The 19,414-nt window shown below is 37.6% G+C and overlaps 2 protein-coding genes and 1 pseudogene across 2 annotated transcripts; 2 read left to right on the forward strand and 1 right to left on the reverse strand.

The window, feature by feature from the left end:
* Positions 1-1,976: 1,976 nt before the first annotated feature.
* On the forward strand, positions 1,977-5,803 carry LOC113359020 (pentatricopeptide repeat-containing protein At5g66520-like). Its single transcript, XM_026602718.1, has 4 exons — positions 1,977-3,856; positions 4,297-4,318; positions 5,587-5,705; positions 5,788-5,803. Exons 1-4 carry the CDS (start codon positions 1,977-1,979, stop codon positions 5,801-5,803), a joined length of 2,037 nt encoding a protein of 678 aa, XP_026458503.1.
* Positions 3,937-10,459, forward strand: LOC113355317 (annotated as a pseudogene).
* Positions 10,460-10,957: 498 nt separating this feature from the next.
* LOC113355318 (60S ribosomal protein L9) lies at positions 10,958-13,077 on the reverse strand. Its single transcript, XM_026598149.1, has 3 exons — positions 12,629-13,077; positions 11,438-11,560; positions 10,958-11,348 (listed from the first exon to the last, which is right to left on the reverse strand). Exons 1-3 carry the CDS (start codon positions 13,001-13,003, stop codon positions 11,262-11,264), a joined length of 585 nt encoding a protein of 194 aa, XP_026453934.1. The 5' UTR covers positions 13,004-13,077; the 3' UTR covers positions 10,958-11,261.
* Positions 13,078-19,414: the final 6,337 nt, after the last annotated feature.

Consider the following 19,414-nt stretch of genomic DNA (forward strand, 5'->3'; position numbering starts at 1 on the left):
GCAAACCAATAACGGAAGGTAAGATTAGGAACTCGGTAATTTTCAATTTAGGGTTTATCTGTTTAGGGTGTTGTTTTTTAATTTCAGTTTGGAATGAATTGGTATGATGTTACTATGTTAGAACTCAGTAATGAAGAGTTTAATCAGTAGATTCAAAGGATTCTTGAATGTTTATGTGTTTAGGGTTTGTCAAGATTGAAGAACTGAATCTGAATCTAATACCCTTTATTTTATTCTTGAATGTTTATGTGTCAAGATTGAAGAACAGAACCCAGCTATCTTCTTTTACCCAGGTTTGTTCCTCTTTATCATTTTTCAGAATTTGTTTTCTTTGTTTTGCATAGGCATGCATCAATTGAGTAATGTGGAGGACATTGGGAGATCTGAGGTAGAAAGGTACTTGGCTGAACCGATCTACACACCCACAAATGAAAATGCTACTTTTGATATATTACAATGGTGGAAGGTAAATGCTGCGAGGTTTGACATTTTGCCACTTATGGCTAAAGATATATTTGCTATTCCCGTTTCTTCCGTTGCTTCAGAATCAGCATTTAGTACCGGAAAAAGAATTTTGGATCCTTTTCGAAGCTCCTTAAAGCCCAAGACACTTGAGGCCTTAATTTTGTTACAAAATTGGTTACGAACACCAATAGACATGGATTCATCTACCCTTGGAGTCGAGGAGGAGGAGATTGATATTGCTGAGTATGGTATGTCTAAATTTTCCTTGGCTCTATTGTTGTTCATGACACTGTGAGTTTTACTGCAGCATGTTTATTACATGAAAGTACATGGTTTACTAAACATAATGCATGCTATGTGAATAGATTAACTGCCCTGTTATGTTAACTGCCCTGTTATGTTAGTAATCTATAACAAAAATCTTTTGAAATCCGAAGATCACTCATAGTTATCTCTATATCAACATGTCAGAGGCATTGTCACAATGTCGTGTACCTCATATCAATTGGATTTCTTAAATTCAGTTATCTGTTTGATGTTTGTTATACTGTTTTCTATGGTTTGAGAATCTTGAAATTTGGCTTTTCAAATTTTGCTTTGATCTGTATATTGTCTGTTATCTTGATGTTCTTAGTATTAGGATATTTTATATGTTCTTATAGTTGAATTTGGATGTTGAGATTATGATGAAGCTGAGTTATTCAGTTTAATTGTTCATTTGAATCATTTCGCTTGCAGAGTTATTCAGTTTCAGTGACCTTGCTTCTTCTTCTATCGTCATAGACTCATAGACAAGGTAATGACGCCAAGGCCCAAGGGTCATTGTCAGTAGCTTGATATTTCTGAGTATCTTTGTTACTGTAACTAATTTACAGACTTCGTTTTATTTCAGGCTTTCAGCCATTCGGAGGTAAAACATCCACAAACTTGCAGGCTTGCAGCGACTCGCTGTTGGTCGCTTTATATGATATTAGGCTTTAGTATAGTAGTATAGTACGCAATACTTAGTAATGCACTCTTTTATCTTTTGAGCTTTGAACAATTGAACTCTGTTCCTTTTTATTGTTAGCTTTATCAACTTTGTTATACACTTATACTGTTATACAGTTATACACTTATACTCAATAACTCTGTTCCTTGTTAATGTAATGTACAGTACTAATGTCATTTTATTTTATGGTGGGTAACCCACCACCCACCCGACCAAACCCGCCGTCACAATGGGTCGGGTGACAACCGACCCATTGTGTTGTTGGGTCGGTTGCGGGTGACAACTTCTGTTACCCGCCATCAGTGGGTCGGGTGGTGGGTGAGGCCAAAACCGACCCAAACCGACCCATGTGCAGCCCTACCCGTGACGTTACTAACCAATTACCATTCCCTCCAAACTCCAGACTATACACACTTTTTGGCGCCAGTTTTTCCCCCCCTCCCTAATGGCGTTGAAATACATAAAACCCAATAATCACAATACCTTCTCCTTCAACTCCATCTTTCATAAATGTAAGTCAATGGCAGAATTCAAACAAACCCATGCTCGTCTAATCGTTAATGGTTTACCATATCCTCAACCATCTCTTCGACCAGTTATTTCATTCTCTGCACTTCAACCCACTGGTGATATCGATTACGCGCTTCTACTCCTTCTCCGAACCCCCATAAAACCAACAATTTTTCTCTTCAATACTGTGATTCGTGGGCTTGCGCGGTCGGTTCGTTCTGGTGCTGTGTCTAGTTCTGTTACACTACTTCGTAGAATGGGTGAATGTGATCTATCTCCCAATAGTTTTACTTATACTTTTCTTTTCCAGTGTTGTGCAAAGTTTGTTGGTTTTGATTTAGGTTCGCAGTTCCATGGAGGGGTGATTAAGAGGTGTTTTCCATTTGATGTGTGTGTTTGTAATTCCATGATTCAGTTCTATTCAGTTTGTGGCAAATTAGATGATGCGAAGGAAGTATTCGATGAATGTACTCAAAGAGATATTGTAACGTGGAACTCATTGATTAGTGGGTATGTAAGAAATAGAGAGATTTTAGAAGCACTGGGTGTTTTTGAAAAAATGCCTGAAAGAAATGAGGTTTCTTGGAACAGCTTGATTGGTGGTCTAGTTGGAGCAGGTTATTTGGACGAGGCACGACGTCTTTTTGATGGGATGATGAAAAGAAATGTTGTTAGTTGGGCAGTGATGATATCTGGGTATTGTCAAAATAGTTATTTAAGAGAAGCTCTGGCCTTGTTTAGGGAGATGCAATCGTTGGATTTAAAACCGAATTTTGCAGTTTTGGTGAGTGTTCTTTCTGCTTGTGCACAATTAGGAGCTTTTGATCATGGGAGTTGGGTTCATTCCTATATTAAGAAGAATGGTATTAAGATGGATTCGATACTTTCTGCAGCTTTGATTGATATGTATGCGAAATGTGGTAATATTAGTCTGGCTATGCAAGTATTTGATTCTTCGGAGGAGAAAAATATATCCACTTACACAGCTGCAATATCAGGTTTGGCATACAATGGGTATAATGAAGAATCAATTCGGATTTTTGAGAAAATGAAGAGTGCAAGAATCACACCAGATCGTATTTCCTATCTAGCAGTATTATGTTCTTGTAGCCACATGGGTTCAGTTAAAAAAGGTTTTCATTACTTCAATTCAATGGTTGAGGTTCATGGCATCATACCTGAGCTGGATCACTATACGTGCATGGTTGATCTTCTTGGCCGTGCAGGTTTGTTGGAGGAAGCTGAAAGATTCATAAATACCATGCCAATAACTCCGGATAATGTCATATGGGGTGCCCTTCTTAGTGCATGCAGGACTCACAGCAATGTGGAAATGGGACAAAGAGTCGGGAATTGCTTAATTGAATCTGATCCAGGACATGATGGGCGTTATGTTCTCCTTTCAAACATTTATGCAGTGTCAAGTAAAGGAGAATGTGTAGAAGAAATTCAGAGAACTATGAGAAAGAGAAGAGTTAAACGTGTTCCAGGGTACAGTTCAATTGAGGTTGATGGTATTGTTCATGAATTTGTTGCTGGGGACAAGTCCCACGATAAGACAGGTGAAATTTATTCCGTGTGGGAGGAGATGGTTACAGAGATAAAGAAACTTGGGTATGCACCAGAGACAAAGGGGGTTGTGTTTGATGTTGAAGAAGAGGAAAAAGAAACTGTAGTTGGTTATCACAGTGAAAAATTGGCTGTTGCATTTGGGTTTATCAGCAAAGAGCCAGGCTCAGTTCTTCGCATCGTGAAGAATATTCGTATCTGTAGTGACTGTCATTCTGCAATTAAACTTGTTTCTAAGGTTTTTCAAAGGAAGATTGTGGTTAGAGATCGTAGACGCTTTCATCACTTTGAAGATGGATTTTGTTCTTGTAATGATTACTGGTAAGCAAGACATATTTAAAATCGTGCATTGATTACCCTTTCTTGAAAGCCGGAAAGAAAATTTTCTTTTGAGGGAAACCTACATCAAAATGTGGTATAAGAGGAACAACCTTCATGGGAAATATGTGCTCTGATATAAAGTATTCCCCAATGTCAATCATCGAAGTTTAACGTGAAGCAGCGTGACTATGGCTATCAGAAGGTACATTGTATTGACAGGCAATCAAGTTAGCCCCCAAAAAATGTAAAGCATAATTCAAAAGGAAGTATATACTGATTATGTGAAGGCTAGAAACCTTCTGCTTAAGAAGAAGTCGAGAAACGTAAGTTCATACTAGACAAGTTCATTATACTAATTCATGATTCAGGTTAATTGCCTTGTGAAATAATATTTTACATTTGCTGATAACTTGTGATTTTTTTTTCAACGAATCTTTCAGGCTCGCTATTGAGGCAGAGATGGTTGGGTTGCTCCTCGCTTTGCCATGATCTGGAATCAAAAGAGATGTTCCCTATTAATTGTAAGTGGTGATCTGCCCTTTGTTTCAGCTTGATTTACTTTGTTTAATTTGTGTCTTACAAATGCTTATGAGCCTTAGCTATTTCAAAGTACACAAGCATTTCAAACGTTAACTTGTGCCTTAGAAGACCAACAATAGAGTAGGCTGTCGTCTGGGGTGGATTCAGCAACGTACTCCCTGGATATTAGAAAACAATCGTATTTTACTCGTTTTCTAGACCCTTAAAAATGCTTTCAAGTTTTATTTAATAAATTCGAATGAAGACAAATTTTATCTTGTCAATTTCATCATAGTGTGGTGGTTGGTTTAAGCTCATAAATATTACTACGTACGTTTTGATACCTAAACTCAAACCTACTGGCAACTCGTTTTGCTAAATCAATAAAAAGCTGGCTAGTTGCTTTTTATGGGTCTCTTTATGAGTCTGTCTTTAGCTTAGGTGAACCAGAAATGGCTATTTCTTATGTACTAAGCTGCCTCTTCTTTTAAGAAATGGAGGTCCTTTTCCTTGAAGAAAATGGTAATGCATTAATTCTAATAAAAACTGCACGTCTCTTGAAGAGTAGGTATTTGCTGATCAAAATGCATTATATAAAATCGTTCTCTTCTCCAAATCGTTTTCTTCTCCAAAGAGTAGGTATTTGCTGATCAAAATGCATTATATAAAATACAATAACCAATTTGGAATCCGCTTTTTCCCGCTTCAGGAAAATTTTCATCTTTGGTCACATTTCTCCCTCTTCTAAATATAGCACCGCATGTTCTCTTTAAAACCTCTGTTTTCTTCTTCTTCGGTCCACTCTCCTCATAGCTCATATCATCTGAGTAGTGGTGTGTAGCTAGATCCAGAACCTTGTTTCTTTCTCCTCATTTTCTTCTCTTTCCCTTATTATTTGGTTCTGTAATAAATAGAGACTCAATAGAAAGAAAGATAAACAGAGAGTTATTTAGACCAAAAAAGGGGTTTAGAAACAGAGAATAGAGAGGAAGAAGGGTACATATAGAGAGATGGAGTCAAAGATGAAGAAGTCCTTGAGGCGCTATTGAAAGAAGCTGTAGACTTGGTACTGATTATGGATCTCGACCTGAAATGTTCTTCGATCTTTCACTATTTTTTGTTTTTGAGGTATTTTGGTATGTGTTGTTGTTTGTTGTTATGAGTTTTTTCGTTTAAAAGGTTCTTCTCTGTTTTTTCTTTTGTAAATGCAGGAGAACATACCCATAGAAGAAGTATTTGAAAATCTAAGATGTAGCAGACAAGGATTAACGTCTGAAGAGGCTCAAGAAAGAGTAACCATTTTTGGTTGCAACAAACTTGAAGAAAAAAGGTAGCTTTCTTTTCTTTTCAGATTTTTCTGAGCTAAAGATGTTAATTCTCAATACCCTTCTTTTTTTGGTTCAAAATTTCAGGAGAGCAAGTTGTTGAAGTTCTTGGGGTTTATGTGGAATCCATTATCATGGGTAATGGAAATTGCTGCAATTATGGAGGAGTAAGTGTTATTACTTTTCATTTGCTTTTCCATTTTTTTTTCTTTTTGTTTTAAATCTCATCTTTGGATGGTTGTTATTTGATTTTGCAGGGAAAGCCTCCAGATTGGCAGGACTTTGTTGGAATTATCATTCTTCTAGTGATTAACTCGACCATCAGTTTCGTAGAGGAGAACAATGCAGGAAATGCCGCTGCTGCTCTCATGGCTCAGCTAGCACCGAAAGCTAAGGTATCACATTGAAGTATATATATTGCTGGTTTGTTCAAGTTGTTTTGTTTTCAAAATTTATAATTTTCTGGTTCCTTTTTTTTTTAAATCTGGAGTCAAATGGGAAGGATTTGCGTTGCTGAAATGAAACATATGTAGGTTCTCCGGGACGGAAAGTGGAATGAGGAGGAAGCAGCTATACTTGTTCCTGGTGATGTAATTAGTATTAAACTAGGGGATATAGTTCCTGCAGATGCACGTCTACTTGACGGAGATCCGTTGAAAATTGACCAGGTGGGTTTAGTGAGATTTTAGTTTCTAAATTGGTGGAATGTAACATGATTGATGTGTTTATGAAGTGTAACTGCTTGGTCATTGCAGTCTGCACTTACTGGGGAGTCCCTAGCTGTTACAAAAGGGCCGGGTGATGGTGTTTATTCTGGTTCTACCTGCAAGCAGGGGGAAATTGAAGCTGTTGTAATTGCAACTGGTGTTCATACTTTCTTCGGAAAGGCTGCTCATCTTGTAGATTCTACAAATCACTTGGTCACTTCCAAAAGGTGAGTGAGTCATTGTACAGAAATTTTAGGATATTCTTGCAACTCAGTACATTTCTCTTACCTCGACAGATGGTACTGTGCTGATACGTCCTTTTCTTGTTTAATTCTCAGGTCTTGAAGGCAATTGGGAACTTCTGTTTCTGCACAATTATCACTGGGATGGTAATAGAGGTTCTTGTTATGTACCCAGTGCAAGGTAGGGGTTATCGTCCAGGAATTGACAATCTTCTGGTTCTTCTAATCGGAGGAATTCCAATCGCCATGCCAACAGTGCTGTCAGTGACAATGGCCATTGGTTCCCGTCGTTTAGCTCAGCAGGTTCGTAATACGCTCCCAAATTGACTTCTGCAATTTCTCCTGGATGTAACCTGTTGACACAGTGGTTCAGTGAACAAACTTCACCCTCTCGTGCTTCAGCCTTACCCAAAACTTGTCTCAAAACAACTATATAGGCCATTCACTCTCTAAGTGAATGCCAAACTCTCTCTAACTCGAGACTCACTCTCCAGGTGAATTTTGTTCTGCAGGGAGCCATAACAAAGAGAATGACAGCAATAGAGGAAATGGCTGGCATGGACGTGCTCTGCAGTGACAAGACTGGAACTCTGACCTTGAACAAGCTCAGTGTCGATAAGAATCTAATTGAGGTCATATATCTATAGGTTTCACGGTGAAATGTATTTCTACTTGAGGAAGGCAGTGGGTCCTTCATCTGACTACTTGTGCTTGATCATACATATCCAGGTTTTCACCAAAGGAGTAGACGAAGATATGGTTATCTTGATGGCTACTCGAGCATCTCGAATTGAGAATCAAGATGCTATAGACACAGCTATTGTTGGGATGCTGGCTGACCCAGAGGAGGTATGTTTGCTGATGTTGGAGTTTGCAGTGGTTCTTCATAAATTTGACCAAATGTAGTTTCTCTTTGAGTATTCGTTTATTAATGTTTCTGATTTGATCTAATTCACTAAAAGGCGCGTTCTGGCATCCAAGAAGTGCACTTTCTCCCATTTAACCCCATTGACAAACGAACGGCGCTTACATACATTGACAATGAAGGTAAAATGCATCGGGTTAGCAAAGGTGCACCAGAGCAGGTATCACTTTTTGAACTTTTTGTGTTTTTTGGTTATTTGCAAATTCTTAACAGCTCTTGTTGTTAATCTGGCCAATATTTTTGATGATCAGATTTTGAATCTTGCAAACAATAAACCGGACATAGAGCGTAGAGTCCATGCAGCGGTTGATAGATTTGCAGAACGAGGCTTAAGGACACTCGGAGTAGCATACCAAGAAGTCCCAGAAGGCAGGAAAGAGAGCAGAGGTGCTCCATGGAAGTTTGTCGGCCTCTTGCCACTCTTTGATCCACCTAGACACGACAGCGCTGAGACCATTAAGCGAGCTCTAGAACTTGGGGTTAGTGTCAAAATGATCACAGGTAGGTTTCTGTTTTGCCGAAGTGTTTTCTGTTGCCATCCCTTCTCATGATTCCTTTTAGCTTTCCATGTATAAAGTGAGCAGAGATTCAGTTTCTCTTTCAATTATTCTTAGGTGATCAACTGGCCATTGGGAAAGAAACTGGGCGCCGTCTGGGAATGGGAACCAACATGTACCCCTCATCTGCATTGCTAGGTCAGAGCGAGGATGAATCTGTAGCAGCTTTACCCGTTGATGAACTGATAGAGAAAGCAGATGGTTTTGCTGGTGTTTTTCCCGGTACTGTTGTCACTACAACTATTTAATTGGGTTTACATTTCTTGTTCCTTTTTGGCATTCATTTTGATTGGATTTCTTCTGTTTATTCAGAACATAAATATGAGATCGTAAAACACCTGCAAGCTAGGAAGCACATATGTGGAATGACTGGTGATGGAGTGAACGATGCTCCTGCTCTTAAAAAGGCTGACATTGGTATTGCTGTTGCGGATTCGACTGATGCAGCTCGTAGTGCTTCTGACATTGTACTAACTGAGCCTGGTCTTAGTGTTATTATTAGTGCCGTTTTGACAAGTCGAGCTATTTTCCAGAGAATGAAAAACTACACGGTAATATCTGGTTCTTAATATTACTTCTATTTTCCTAATAGAACTTCAACTCATGTTTAGTTTATAAACTTTTCTTGTTTTGTGTTTCTGCAGATTTACGCTGTTGCTATCACCGTTCGTATTGTGGTAAGCAACTAGTTCTTTCTATACAGAACATTTCCTTTAATTTGAGGTACTGTAGCTGCTATCAGTAAGTTACGAGGTTCTTATCCTCACACTTGATTTTATTGTGATAGCTTGGTTTCATGCTACTAGCTCTCATTTGGCAGTTCGACTTTCCTCCTTTCATGGTGCTTATTATTGCCATACTTAATGATGGTTCGTGTTCATTTCTCGAGATTGCATATTTTCATTTGGTTGAGGCTATATAGATGTTTTCTTTTCTAAATTATCAATGTATCAGGTACCATAATGACGATATCAAAAGATAGAGTAAAACCTTCTCCTCTACCGGACAGCTGGAAGCTGGCTGAGATCTTTGCCACTGGAGTCATTCTCGGTACTTACATGGCAATTATGACAGTTATCTCTTCTGGGCAGCATATAAAACCGATTTCTTTCCAGTAATTAGAATCTAAAATCGCTAACATTTTTGAAAGTGTTATAGCAACGAAATTGTTAGCTTAGTGAATTTAAGTTATTTAATGTGATTTTTTACCTTTTACTCAAAATTGTTAGCTTGTAACACTTGCTTCTGTATTGATAATTGTAGCATACATTTGGGGTTCACAGCCTTAAGCAAACAGAAAGAGATGACATCAAGATGCTTGCCTCAGCAGTATACCTGCAAGTTAGCACTATTAGCCAGGCCCTTATCTTTGTGACGCGGTCACGTAGTTGGTCTTTTGTCGAGCGTCCTGGGATTTTGCTAGTGGCGTCTTTCTTGTTTGCTCAGCTGGTGAGGATTCTTCCATTGTTATATTGAAATTTGAATGAAGGAAAACAGGGGAAAAAAGAAAGAATTGGAAGTCTTGGTAGAAAATCCTTCAAGTCTTTATGTTTCACAATTTTGCAGATTGCTACGGTAATTGCAGTACATGCAAACTGGTCTTTCGCTGCGATAGAAGGCATCGGATGGGGTTGGGCTGGTGTGATCTGGCTGTATAACATCGTCTTCTACTTCCCTCTTGATATTCTGAAGTTCATGATCCGTTACGCTATCAGCGGTAGGGCCTGGGATCTTGTTATTGAGAAAAAGGTACGAATTCAATTGGTTTTGCAGTTTCTTGTGGATCCGTTATATTATCTGACGTAATTGGTTCTTTCTGTAATTAATGGATTTCTTTCTTTTTGCAGGTTGCATTCACAAGGCAAAAGGATTTCGGGAAAGAAGCACGAGAGCTCCAGTGGGCTACTGCACAGAGGACGCTTCACGGCCTTCACCCACCTGATACCAAAATGTTCCATGGTTCTGGTGATATGGCTGAGGAAGCCAAAAGAATGAGCTCAAATCACAAGGTATGTTGTCCATAACGACAAACACTGCACTATCTAATAACAAGATATTATCATGGAAAAAATGACGGTTTAATTTGCGTATGCTGTTATTGCAGGTTAAGAGAACTCCATACATTGAAGGGTCACGTAGAATCAGTGGTCAGGAGGAAGGGACTCGACATCGACACAATTCAACAAGCATATACAGTCTGAGCTCCTCCGCAACTGTTCTCTGAAACATCAAATTATACTCGTGTTGTACTTGGTTTAAAGAATCCCCCACACATTATCAATCACATCTGCTGTAATACACACATTTGAACCCTCTATATATATATATACTGTTGTTATTTTGTGAATGCTGTATATGTATGTACTAGACAAGCCAACCATATGAAGAGCTTATAGGTGCTTCTATAGTTAAAATTTCCACAACCTCGGTCAATACTCAACTCGAAGTGCTCCGATAGTTTCCATGTGTGGGAGATTTGCTTCGACTCTCGAGGTCTTTATTCTTGGCTCTGGTCAAGCAGTTACCAATAAGACCACCAAATTCGAATAACTAAAAGGTCTAGTTTGACTGTGGTCTAAGATATCGGCTGCCGTTGCTTTCAATAGGGGAAGCTAATTCCCAGGCTGCAAAAATAGAGCCTTGCACGGGTTTAACCACGCCCAACCGCAACAATAACCAATTAACCATACAAACAACTTTTAAAGAGTCAATTCTCTTTTTCTCTCTAATGTAGGCATGGAAATATATAAAACCTAATAATCACAATACCTTCTCCTTCAGCTTCAATTATAAATGTATATAAACAATTATATACAGTTGCAAACATGCAAATAACAGAACCTGGAATATCAGTAAAAGTTGCAATGGGATAACAAACACATCACTACATAAGGAACCAACATACTTAGAACTAGCAAAAGACGTACTCAAATCATCCAAAACACAAATATGGCTAGAAATTCTCTGTAAATCAAACCATTTTAAATTAATATTATCACCACTACAAAAGTTTAACCCCAAAATCAAAAAAAAAAATCTCTGTCCAACAAGTGATGTATCCAACTAAGTAGGCCATCATGGCAGGAGAAAGAAAACAACTTGACCAAACTAACAGAGTTGTACCACCAATTTATTCTTCAACCTCAACAGTTCCCTTCTCGCTCACATAAATACCATCCAAAAACTTCCTGATATCTTTGTTTTTCACATGGCATTTCTGTCAAGAACAAACACAGAATAATCAGAATCAACATATTTAAAACACATTTAAGAAGCTGATTTCAGTGAATTCTCAAAAGCACATACCTGGTTGATCAAGGCACAAGATCTAGAGACAAGCTCAACATCATTCCCATCCAACACAAGTTCATCCTTGACCTTCTCAGACCTGACAATACTGACTCCATCAAGCATATCGACCTTTCTCACCTATACAAGTAAAAAAATCATGTAAATAGCAAGAGCAGTTAGACTCTGATTCAAAAAACCTACAATCAAAATTGTAATATAACCAACAAACTATAGACACCTTTAGTGCATATTTTATAATTACATTTCATAAATTATAAATTACAAACTAGATGCATATAGTATATATCTGGTTATAGTGAATCCCTTAAATCAAGAAAACCGTTTAACAGACTCCCAAACTGAGCTTAGTCTCGTGATACATCTGCACGATGGTCATGCTTCATTTAAAAAAGTTGAGAAACAATACTTTAGAAAAACGTCAACAGCCACATTGTTATGAGACTCTTGATTTTCATACACCAGAAAAGTTACTGGTTAAGACTTCGAACCCATCACAACTGCAAATCCATCCTATTGTAGAGAAAATAGATGGAAAAGGTATGTAAACAAAAGAGTAAATTCAGCACATCTTTGTAAATCCCTACAGATGCACCATCCCATAGAATGCTACCATCTGAGCTTCACAGTTTAACTTAACGCTTTAACCTATCAGGTGCTTCATAGAAGCAGACATGACCATCTACTCCTGCCTACCTACTTACAAGTACCATTAGGACATCATAAAAAGCAACATCTTCTTAGGGATATTGCATGTGAATGGTTATACTACAGCACACTGGTGTTTTTCAACCCAAAATATTAACCGATATCTTACTTTATGCTCAGAATAGAAACCCATTACTTATAATATTGTGAGCCATATATTGCCTAAGTAATATTTTGATGCAACATCATACAAGGTTTCATATGCAACTAGATTTTCTAGAAACAAATTTTATTGATCGTTCACAATAAATCTAACCATATAAACAAACTTGATTTACAGTTTTAAACCCCGAAATAAAAATCACCTAGATAAAGCAAATCATATAAAATTACTGGTTTCCTCTCAGAAAAAAAGAATAGTGCAAGTCAAACATAATATAGCACAAAGTATCTCAATAGCAATGAAAACCCTAAAAAAGAAAATTAAAAAAATCAAGCAAAAAATAAAAGAAGAAGAGTTGATCAAAGAGGAGAATATACCTTCTTCTCCCCGAGAAAGTTACGGATCTCGATACCCTTATTTCCGTTGGTAATTGAAGCGTTGATGGGAAAATGAGCATAGACAAATCTCATCTTGTACCTATACCCCTTAGTAACACCAGTAATAAGATTATTAACATGAGAAAGTGCGGTTCTAATTGAAGCAGAAGTTTTTCTAGATCCAAACCAAGCATCAACTTTAAGTTGTTTTTTCCCAGTTTCAGCGTTCTTAATAAGCTGAAAATCCAAGTTAAGATGCTTAAAGTTTCTAATCAACTTCCCTCTTGGTCCTTCAACTTCAATCATCTTTGCTTTTACTTTGATTTTCACTCCATCTGGAATATCCATGGTTTCGCTAGACAAGATTGTCTTCATCTTTGCCGAGTCTTGTTTTTTCTGATCACTCCTCTCTACTAATGGGGCGAAAGAAATTTCTCTCTCTCTTTGCAATAGACAAATAACAAAACCCTCCTAGGGTTTTTGCTGGACACATTTTAATGAGCATATTCCCTAATTGCCCTTGCCTACGTTTCATGGACCTGGATATGGTTAATGGATCTTGACACCCAGGGGATTTGGGGTAAACCCGTGGGTCAAACTACAGCTTCACATGCTTAAAGGGGTTAGTCAAGTAGAATTAGTAGAGAGATTTAGAGACTTTTTGTAAGAAATTTTAGGTGACTTTATGTCAGTTTAGAGGTTTTGAAAGACTCTCTTAATAATATTAGTGATTTTTAAGGAATTATGGTGATTCATAAAGACGACAAAACATATATGAATTTCACCTTACACACGTGATACAAGCAGTATATTTTTTTTTTGCAAAATGAATATATAAATAACCTGGCTTGATTGGGGTAACACCCAGATTAATTTGGATGTACCCATTTTATTCCCATTCAAATAGTGTGCTAAGGGGTATCTAAAAAATGTTAAAAGACCAAATTACCCCCAAAACAAAACCATGCCGACTAAAATTCATCCAAAAAAAATTCAAAATCTTTTTCCAAAACTCTAACAATGAAATCAAATCGAAAAAGAAAAAAAAATTGATTACACGGGTTTTGATATTGGGTACAAAATAATACCCAATCTCAAATCTTGTATGATCCAAATTTTTATCAAAAGTCGCCATGATTTCTTTTTGACGAACTTGTCGAGTTGTATTAGCCGGCAGGGTATTGTTTTGTCGATCTTGCCGACTAGTATTAGTCGGTATCTTCCTAGGTTGAATAATGTACCGACTTTTCATCTCTGAAATTAGCATTTACAAGGTCGGCACGATATTCATCCTTATACCTTGTCGACTATAGTTTAGTCGGCAGGTTATGAAATTAATACCTTTCCGACTAATCATGTATTTGCCGACTTTTAATACTTTCAAAACTGAAAATGTTGATTCCTTCTATGATTTTGAGTATAAAATCACCCAGCAGCTCTACAATCCCATATTTAAAAGTGTTTGGTGGGTAGTACGATTTCATTTCCGTTACAAGTAGAATTATCAAAAAAAAAAAAATCAAAAATCTACCCACATCCATGAGTTCAATCTAAAATAAAACATAATTTCAAAATTTTAATCAACTAATTAACTAACTAAATTAAATACCTTAATCACATTTATTAGTATTAATTAAGAAAAATTAATTGGGGGATAAAAAAGGAATTGGGGGATATTGATTACTTCTCCCAACCCATGGTTTGTGTTAAGGGGTGATTTTTGGATATGAAAAAAATACTAAAATACCCTTTGATTAATTAAAAAACATTATGAAAAGATCAATATACCCTTTCTCCTAAAACATTAAAATCAAAAACCCAAAACATATATCCCCCATTTCAAATCAGTTCCGGCAATGACCTAGGGTTAGGTTTTGAAAAAAAAAATCATAGTTCTTCATCCGTTCTTCGTCGATTCAAAAATTTCTTCGTCGATTAACCTACCCGAATCATAAATAATGCCTCCACGAAAGAAAACGAATGCCCAATCGTCAAAATCGATTGCTCAACAAAAACAGGAACAAAGAATTGCTAAGATTGCTCAAGAGCAAGAAGAAGAACAAGCAACGGATTCAGACAATCAACCTCTCGCAACCATGGCTTCTGTGAGAAGGTAAGTGAGTTTAAACTACTTTATGAGTGTTTTAATCGATTTATAGCAATGGGTTTAGTTAGAATCGCAAACCCTAACTAAAATAGTTGAGTTTCAGTGATTACCGGCACTGAAATATGTATGAATACGGTGCCGGTTTTACCTTCCGGCGTTCAATCTAGGATGAATGCAATGCCGGTTTCAGTCCCCAGATTCAGCAGAAACTGAATTTCCGATACCGGCATAGAAATTGGGTCGAATTACCTGCCGGTTTTTGGTACCGGCAGTCATTTATAACTATTCGTGTATGCCGATAGTGGTCTAAAAACATACAGGAGAGTTTATGAATTTGTCACCAGTACCGGCATAGACTTTTGGTTGCATTGTATGCCGGTTTATGGTACCGGCATTCTTTTATAAAAATTCGAGCATGCCGGTAGTGGACTTAAAACATACAGGAGAGTTTATGAATTTATCACCAGTACCTGCATAGATTTTTAGGTTGATTTTAATGTCGGAACAAGGTTACGGCATGGAATTGATTTATTTCGAGCATGCCGGTAGTAGACTTAAAACATACAGGAGAATTACATAAGATTACCGGCATTGTTGACAGTCATTGTTGAATGTCGGAACAGACAACCGGCGTGCTTTGTTTCAGTAAGTCAATGCCGGTAGAAAAACTGAAAGTGAGTTGTCTCACATTCATTTCGTGTGATTTTATGATATAAGTCAAAAGCCAAGGAGGCTAACAAAAGAAAAACTAAAGATGGTGTCACTAAGAGAAAAAGGAAGGACGGTCTTGATACTCCTCAATCTCTCCCTCCTCGAGGGAAAGATGAAGGTCGTAAAAAGCGTTTGGGGGCTGAGACAAGACGGATAATTTGGGAGAGTGGTGGTGACCGTAGTCGAGATGTAATCCGTGACCACGATGATCAAGATGAGCAAGATGAAGAGGAAAGTGAGGATGAAGATAATGTGGTTCCTCCAAGTCAATTAGCAAGCCAAAGCGAAGTTGGTGGGCCAAGTAAACAACCAACACAAGGCAATGGAAAGAAGGGCAATGTCAAAGTGAAATTTAAAGATTCCCACCTTCCTCATATTAATGACATGATACCTGACCTTGAACGTGGTAGAATTCGGGGTGAAGCTCCGGAACCGAAAACACTATTTGGATACAAGCACTCGTGGGCTCGTACTATCTATCAAACCTATGTAAGTATTTTTTATCTTGTGCATATGTATTGTTGTGTATTTATGTAAAATATCTTAATTGTATTGTCTCTTAATTGTAGGATCATAAGAAGGTTGTGCGTGTTTGCCGAAACCAAGCCGCGGATTGTTGGAAATTGTCCGATGAATGTGAAGAAGTCCAACAAATAGTAATGGAATCTGGTCTATATGCTTTGGTTGAAAATTATGTGAAGCTTGATTCCGAGACTGTCAATTGCTTCGTTGAAATGAATCATGGTGAAAACGATATCATGCACTTCCCTTTTGGGGAGATGACCTTCATCCCTGATGATGCTCAGAACACTCTAGGCTTGAATTTTACCGGCAAATCAATTGCAGAAGGAGTTGAGTCTCTGGACCTAGAATGGTCGAAGTTGCACGCTCTGACTAAGAAGATGTTGGGTTGGGACTACAAAACTTATGTGGAGAGCTTTTATGAATCCAAGTCTGGTAGGACAAAGACAATCAAGTTGACGCTGCTTAAGAAGAAGTTTGAAAACTCAAAACAAAGATGTTTGGAGGATGGATGGGACCCTGAAGAAATTCGTTACACTGCCGCTGCATACCTGTTATACATCTTGGGCACTAGGGTATTCCCTGACACTAATGGCAACATGGTTAGTGCGAACTACCTTCAGTACTTGGATCCATTGAAAGATGTCTATGGTTATTCTTGGGGCACCGCGTTAATGGCACATTTGATGATGGAGATGAGAAGGGCTTGTAAGGCTAAAACCAACCAATTTTTCGGGAATTTCACTCTACTGCAGGTAATTTTGTTTTTAAAGTTATGTTATTATGTATATTGTTCACATGTACCCATATCGTGAACTTAGAAACAAAACTTATTGCTTCACCTTGGAATAGGTGTGGGCTTATGTACACTTCCCCACCTTGTTCAAGGACTGGACCTCCTTGAAGATCAAAGACCTTCCTGAACCCGATACGCCTATAGTTAGGAGATACGAGTTCAACAACACTCCGAAAACTTAAGACCAAATTTGAAACATATTCCGGCATACATTATTCATTAGACAGCAACGCCGGAAAACAAGGTGCCGGCACTGTCGTAATTTATTGTCCCAAGCCGGTACACGCTACCGGCATTCAAATTAATTGATATGTAGTGCCGGTATTTAGCTCTGGAAAACATTTATTCCTGTATGTTTTTTGGTGGGTACCGGCATTGTAAATTTGAAACTCAACAACGCCGGTTCCACTGCCGGCATTCTCGATATTGATGGTACCACGCCGGTACTCAGTTCTGGCGTTGATGTTTATTAATTTTCCATGCCGGTTTTTGGGTTTAGATGGAAATGTTTCATGTATGTTTTTCATGCAGTTCCGGAATGGTAACCTATCAATGAACCCATGCCGGTTTAATATTCCGTAGTATATTCCTTGGTAGGTAAAAAAGTTAACTGCATACCGGCATAGTTTTTTGGTAGAATACTATGCCGGATCAATATTCAAATTGGGGGATAACGCTTAACCGGCATGGTCGTAGTATGAATACTATGACGGTAACGCGTCTGCCGGCATGGTATTCATACTAAGACCATGCCGGCACCGAGGATTTATAGTTGAAAAAATGGCGGGTTTAAAGAAAAAAATGGATTTTTCAACCTCCTAGCAGCTTTACCTGTGTATTGGGGATGCTTTCATGTTGTGCATGTTTACTTTCTTGTGTAGATTCTTCGAAAAACTCTCCATACTCTTCAAAATCATCATTCGAGGGTGTTGGCTTAACAAAGAGTTGTTGTCGTTAGCTCGTTGTTGTAGTAGAGCTAAAGATTCAGCAGCTAAAGATTCAAAAAAAAAATTTCACTCAAAAATATTTTTCCCTCCTTCTAGTATCACCTCACTCACCCAAATTCAAATAAAACACACACTAATCATATATCAAAAATCTTAAGACTTTACTAATTATTATTAATCACTAATCCTGATTAGTGAGGGGTAGATTAGGTAATACGTAAAATACTTAGATAAGGGGTGACCCCGAATTAATATCTGGAACCAGTTTTTGTCCTTTTCTTATATCCCCCAATTCCTTTTTTTATCCCCCAATTAATGGTTCTTAATTAATCAAGGATAGATTAGCCATTTTTGTAAATATGTGGTTAAGGAGCTTTGTGTTTTACTTCAAAATGGCCTTATTTTGTCTCATTTGGTATGCCCCAATTAATTTGGGTATGCCCCAACCAAGCTAGGATAAATAATTCAATTAAAATTCCATGCACGGCTAATAAAATTTGTAACCATTTTGCCAATAAAAAATAAAAATGATAAGAACATAAGAGCATCTCCAACAAAGGGTGAGAGTTTTATTTCTCATGACACATAAGATTTTAGACCCTCATTTAAATTAAATCCATCTCCAACAGTAGGTCCTATAAAGTAGGAATGGTGTCAAAATAAATATTAAGGTCTTAGAGAAAGTCTTATTTAGAGCTTCTCCAATGGTGAATGTGAATGTTACATACGTAGCATCACTTCTAAGACAGCCTTTGAGTATAGATCCTAAATATTAGGAAAAATAAAATTTTATATCCAACCCATAAAGTTTTCAATTATTTTTTACTTATTTGTAGGCATAAAATTTGTTAAAATCCTTTCCATTTTTATTTTTCAATGGTTATTATTAATAAAAGTGTGACTAGGATGGGAGGACATCATCTAAATGAATGTCTAAAACTAGAGGTTCACCTAGAGGATGTCTAATTTTTTTTGCCACATCATCTTCACATCAATGGGTTGGAGATGATATATTATAAATATGGTTGTGGATCCTACGTGGATTAGGACTTTTTTCTTCATACACATTCCATTGGAGAGGCTCTTAGACCTTGGGATTGACCTTCATGTCATCTTTTTAACTATTTTTTTAATTATTATTTTTAAATAATTTTTTATAAACCAATAGGAAAAATGGAATCACTTTTAGGCCGGTTCCTATAGGGGTTGGCTAAACCCCCCACTTGCTATGCCAGCCGACCTGGCAAACTGGCCGCGCCACTATGGTAAAAAAGTTGCCCGATCGAGTCTCCACCGAACGGTTGAGATTAGACCGACCGGTTTTATTAAGACCACTAGCGGTCGAGTTTCCACCGCTAGCGGCCTTCATAAAATCGGTCGGTCTTTTAATTGTCGCTTATTAAATAATTCGTAACGGTTATTTCCCCCATGTCTTCTTATAAATTTACCCCATTCAATTCAATTTGATCATACCTCGTTTTCTCATTAACTCTATCATCTTACTCTTTTGTACCTTTAATCCTATGTTTAATTTTTATTTTCAACTCAATGGATCCTTCTGACGAAGAAGTACGTATTCATATGAATCGATTTGAAGAACAACGAACGACGAATATTCGTTGAGGCGTTGAAACAAATTGATGATGAGTCAGATGAAGATAAAGAACTAACCAACAATTTGTTGCAGCTATATTTACCGGGGC

Source organism: Papaver somniferum, chromosome 3 (assembly GCF_003573695.1).
Source record: "Papaver somniferum cultivar HN1 chromosome 3, ASM357369v1, whole genome shotgun sequence".
NCBI classification, from domain to species: Eukaryota; Viridiplantae; Streptophyta; class Magnoliopsida; order Ranunculales; family Papaveraceae; genus Papaver; species Papaver somniferum.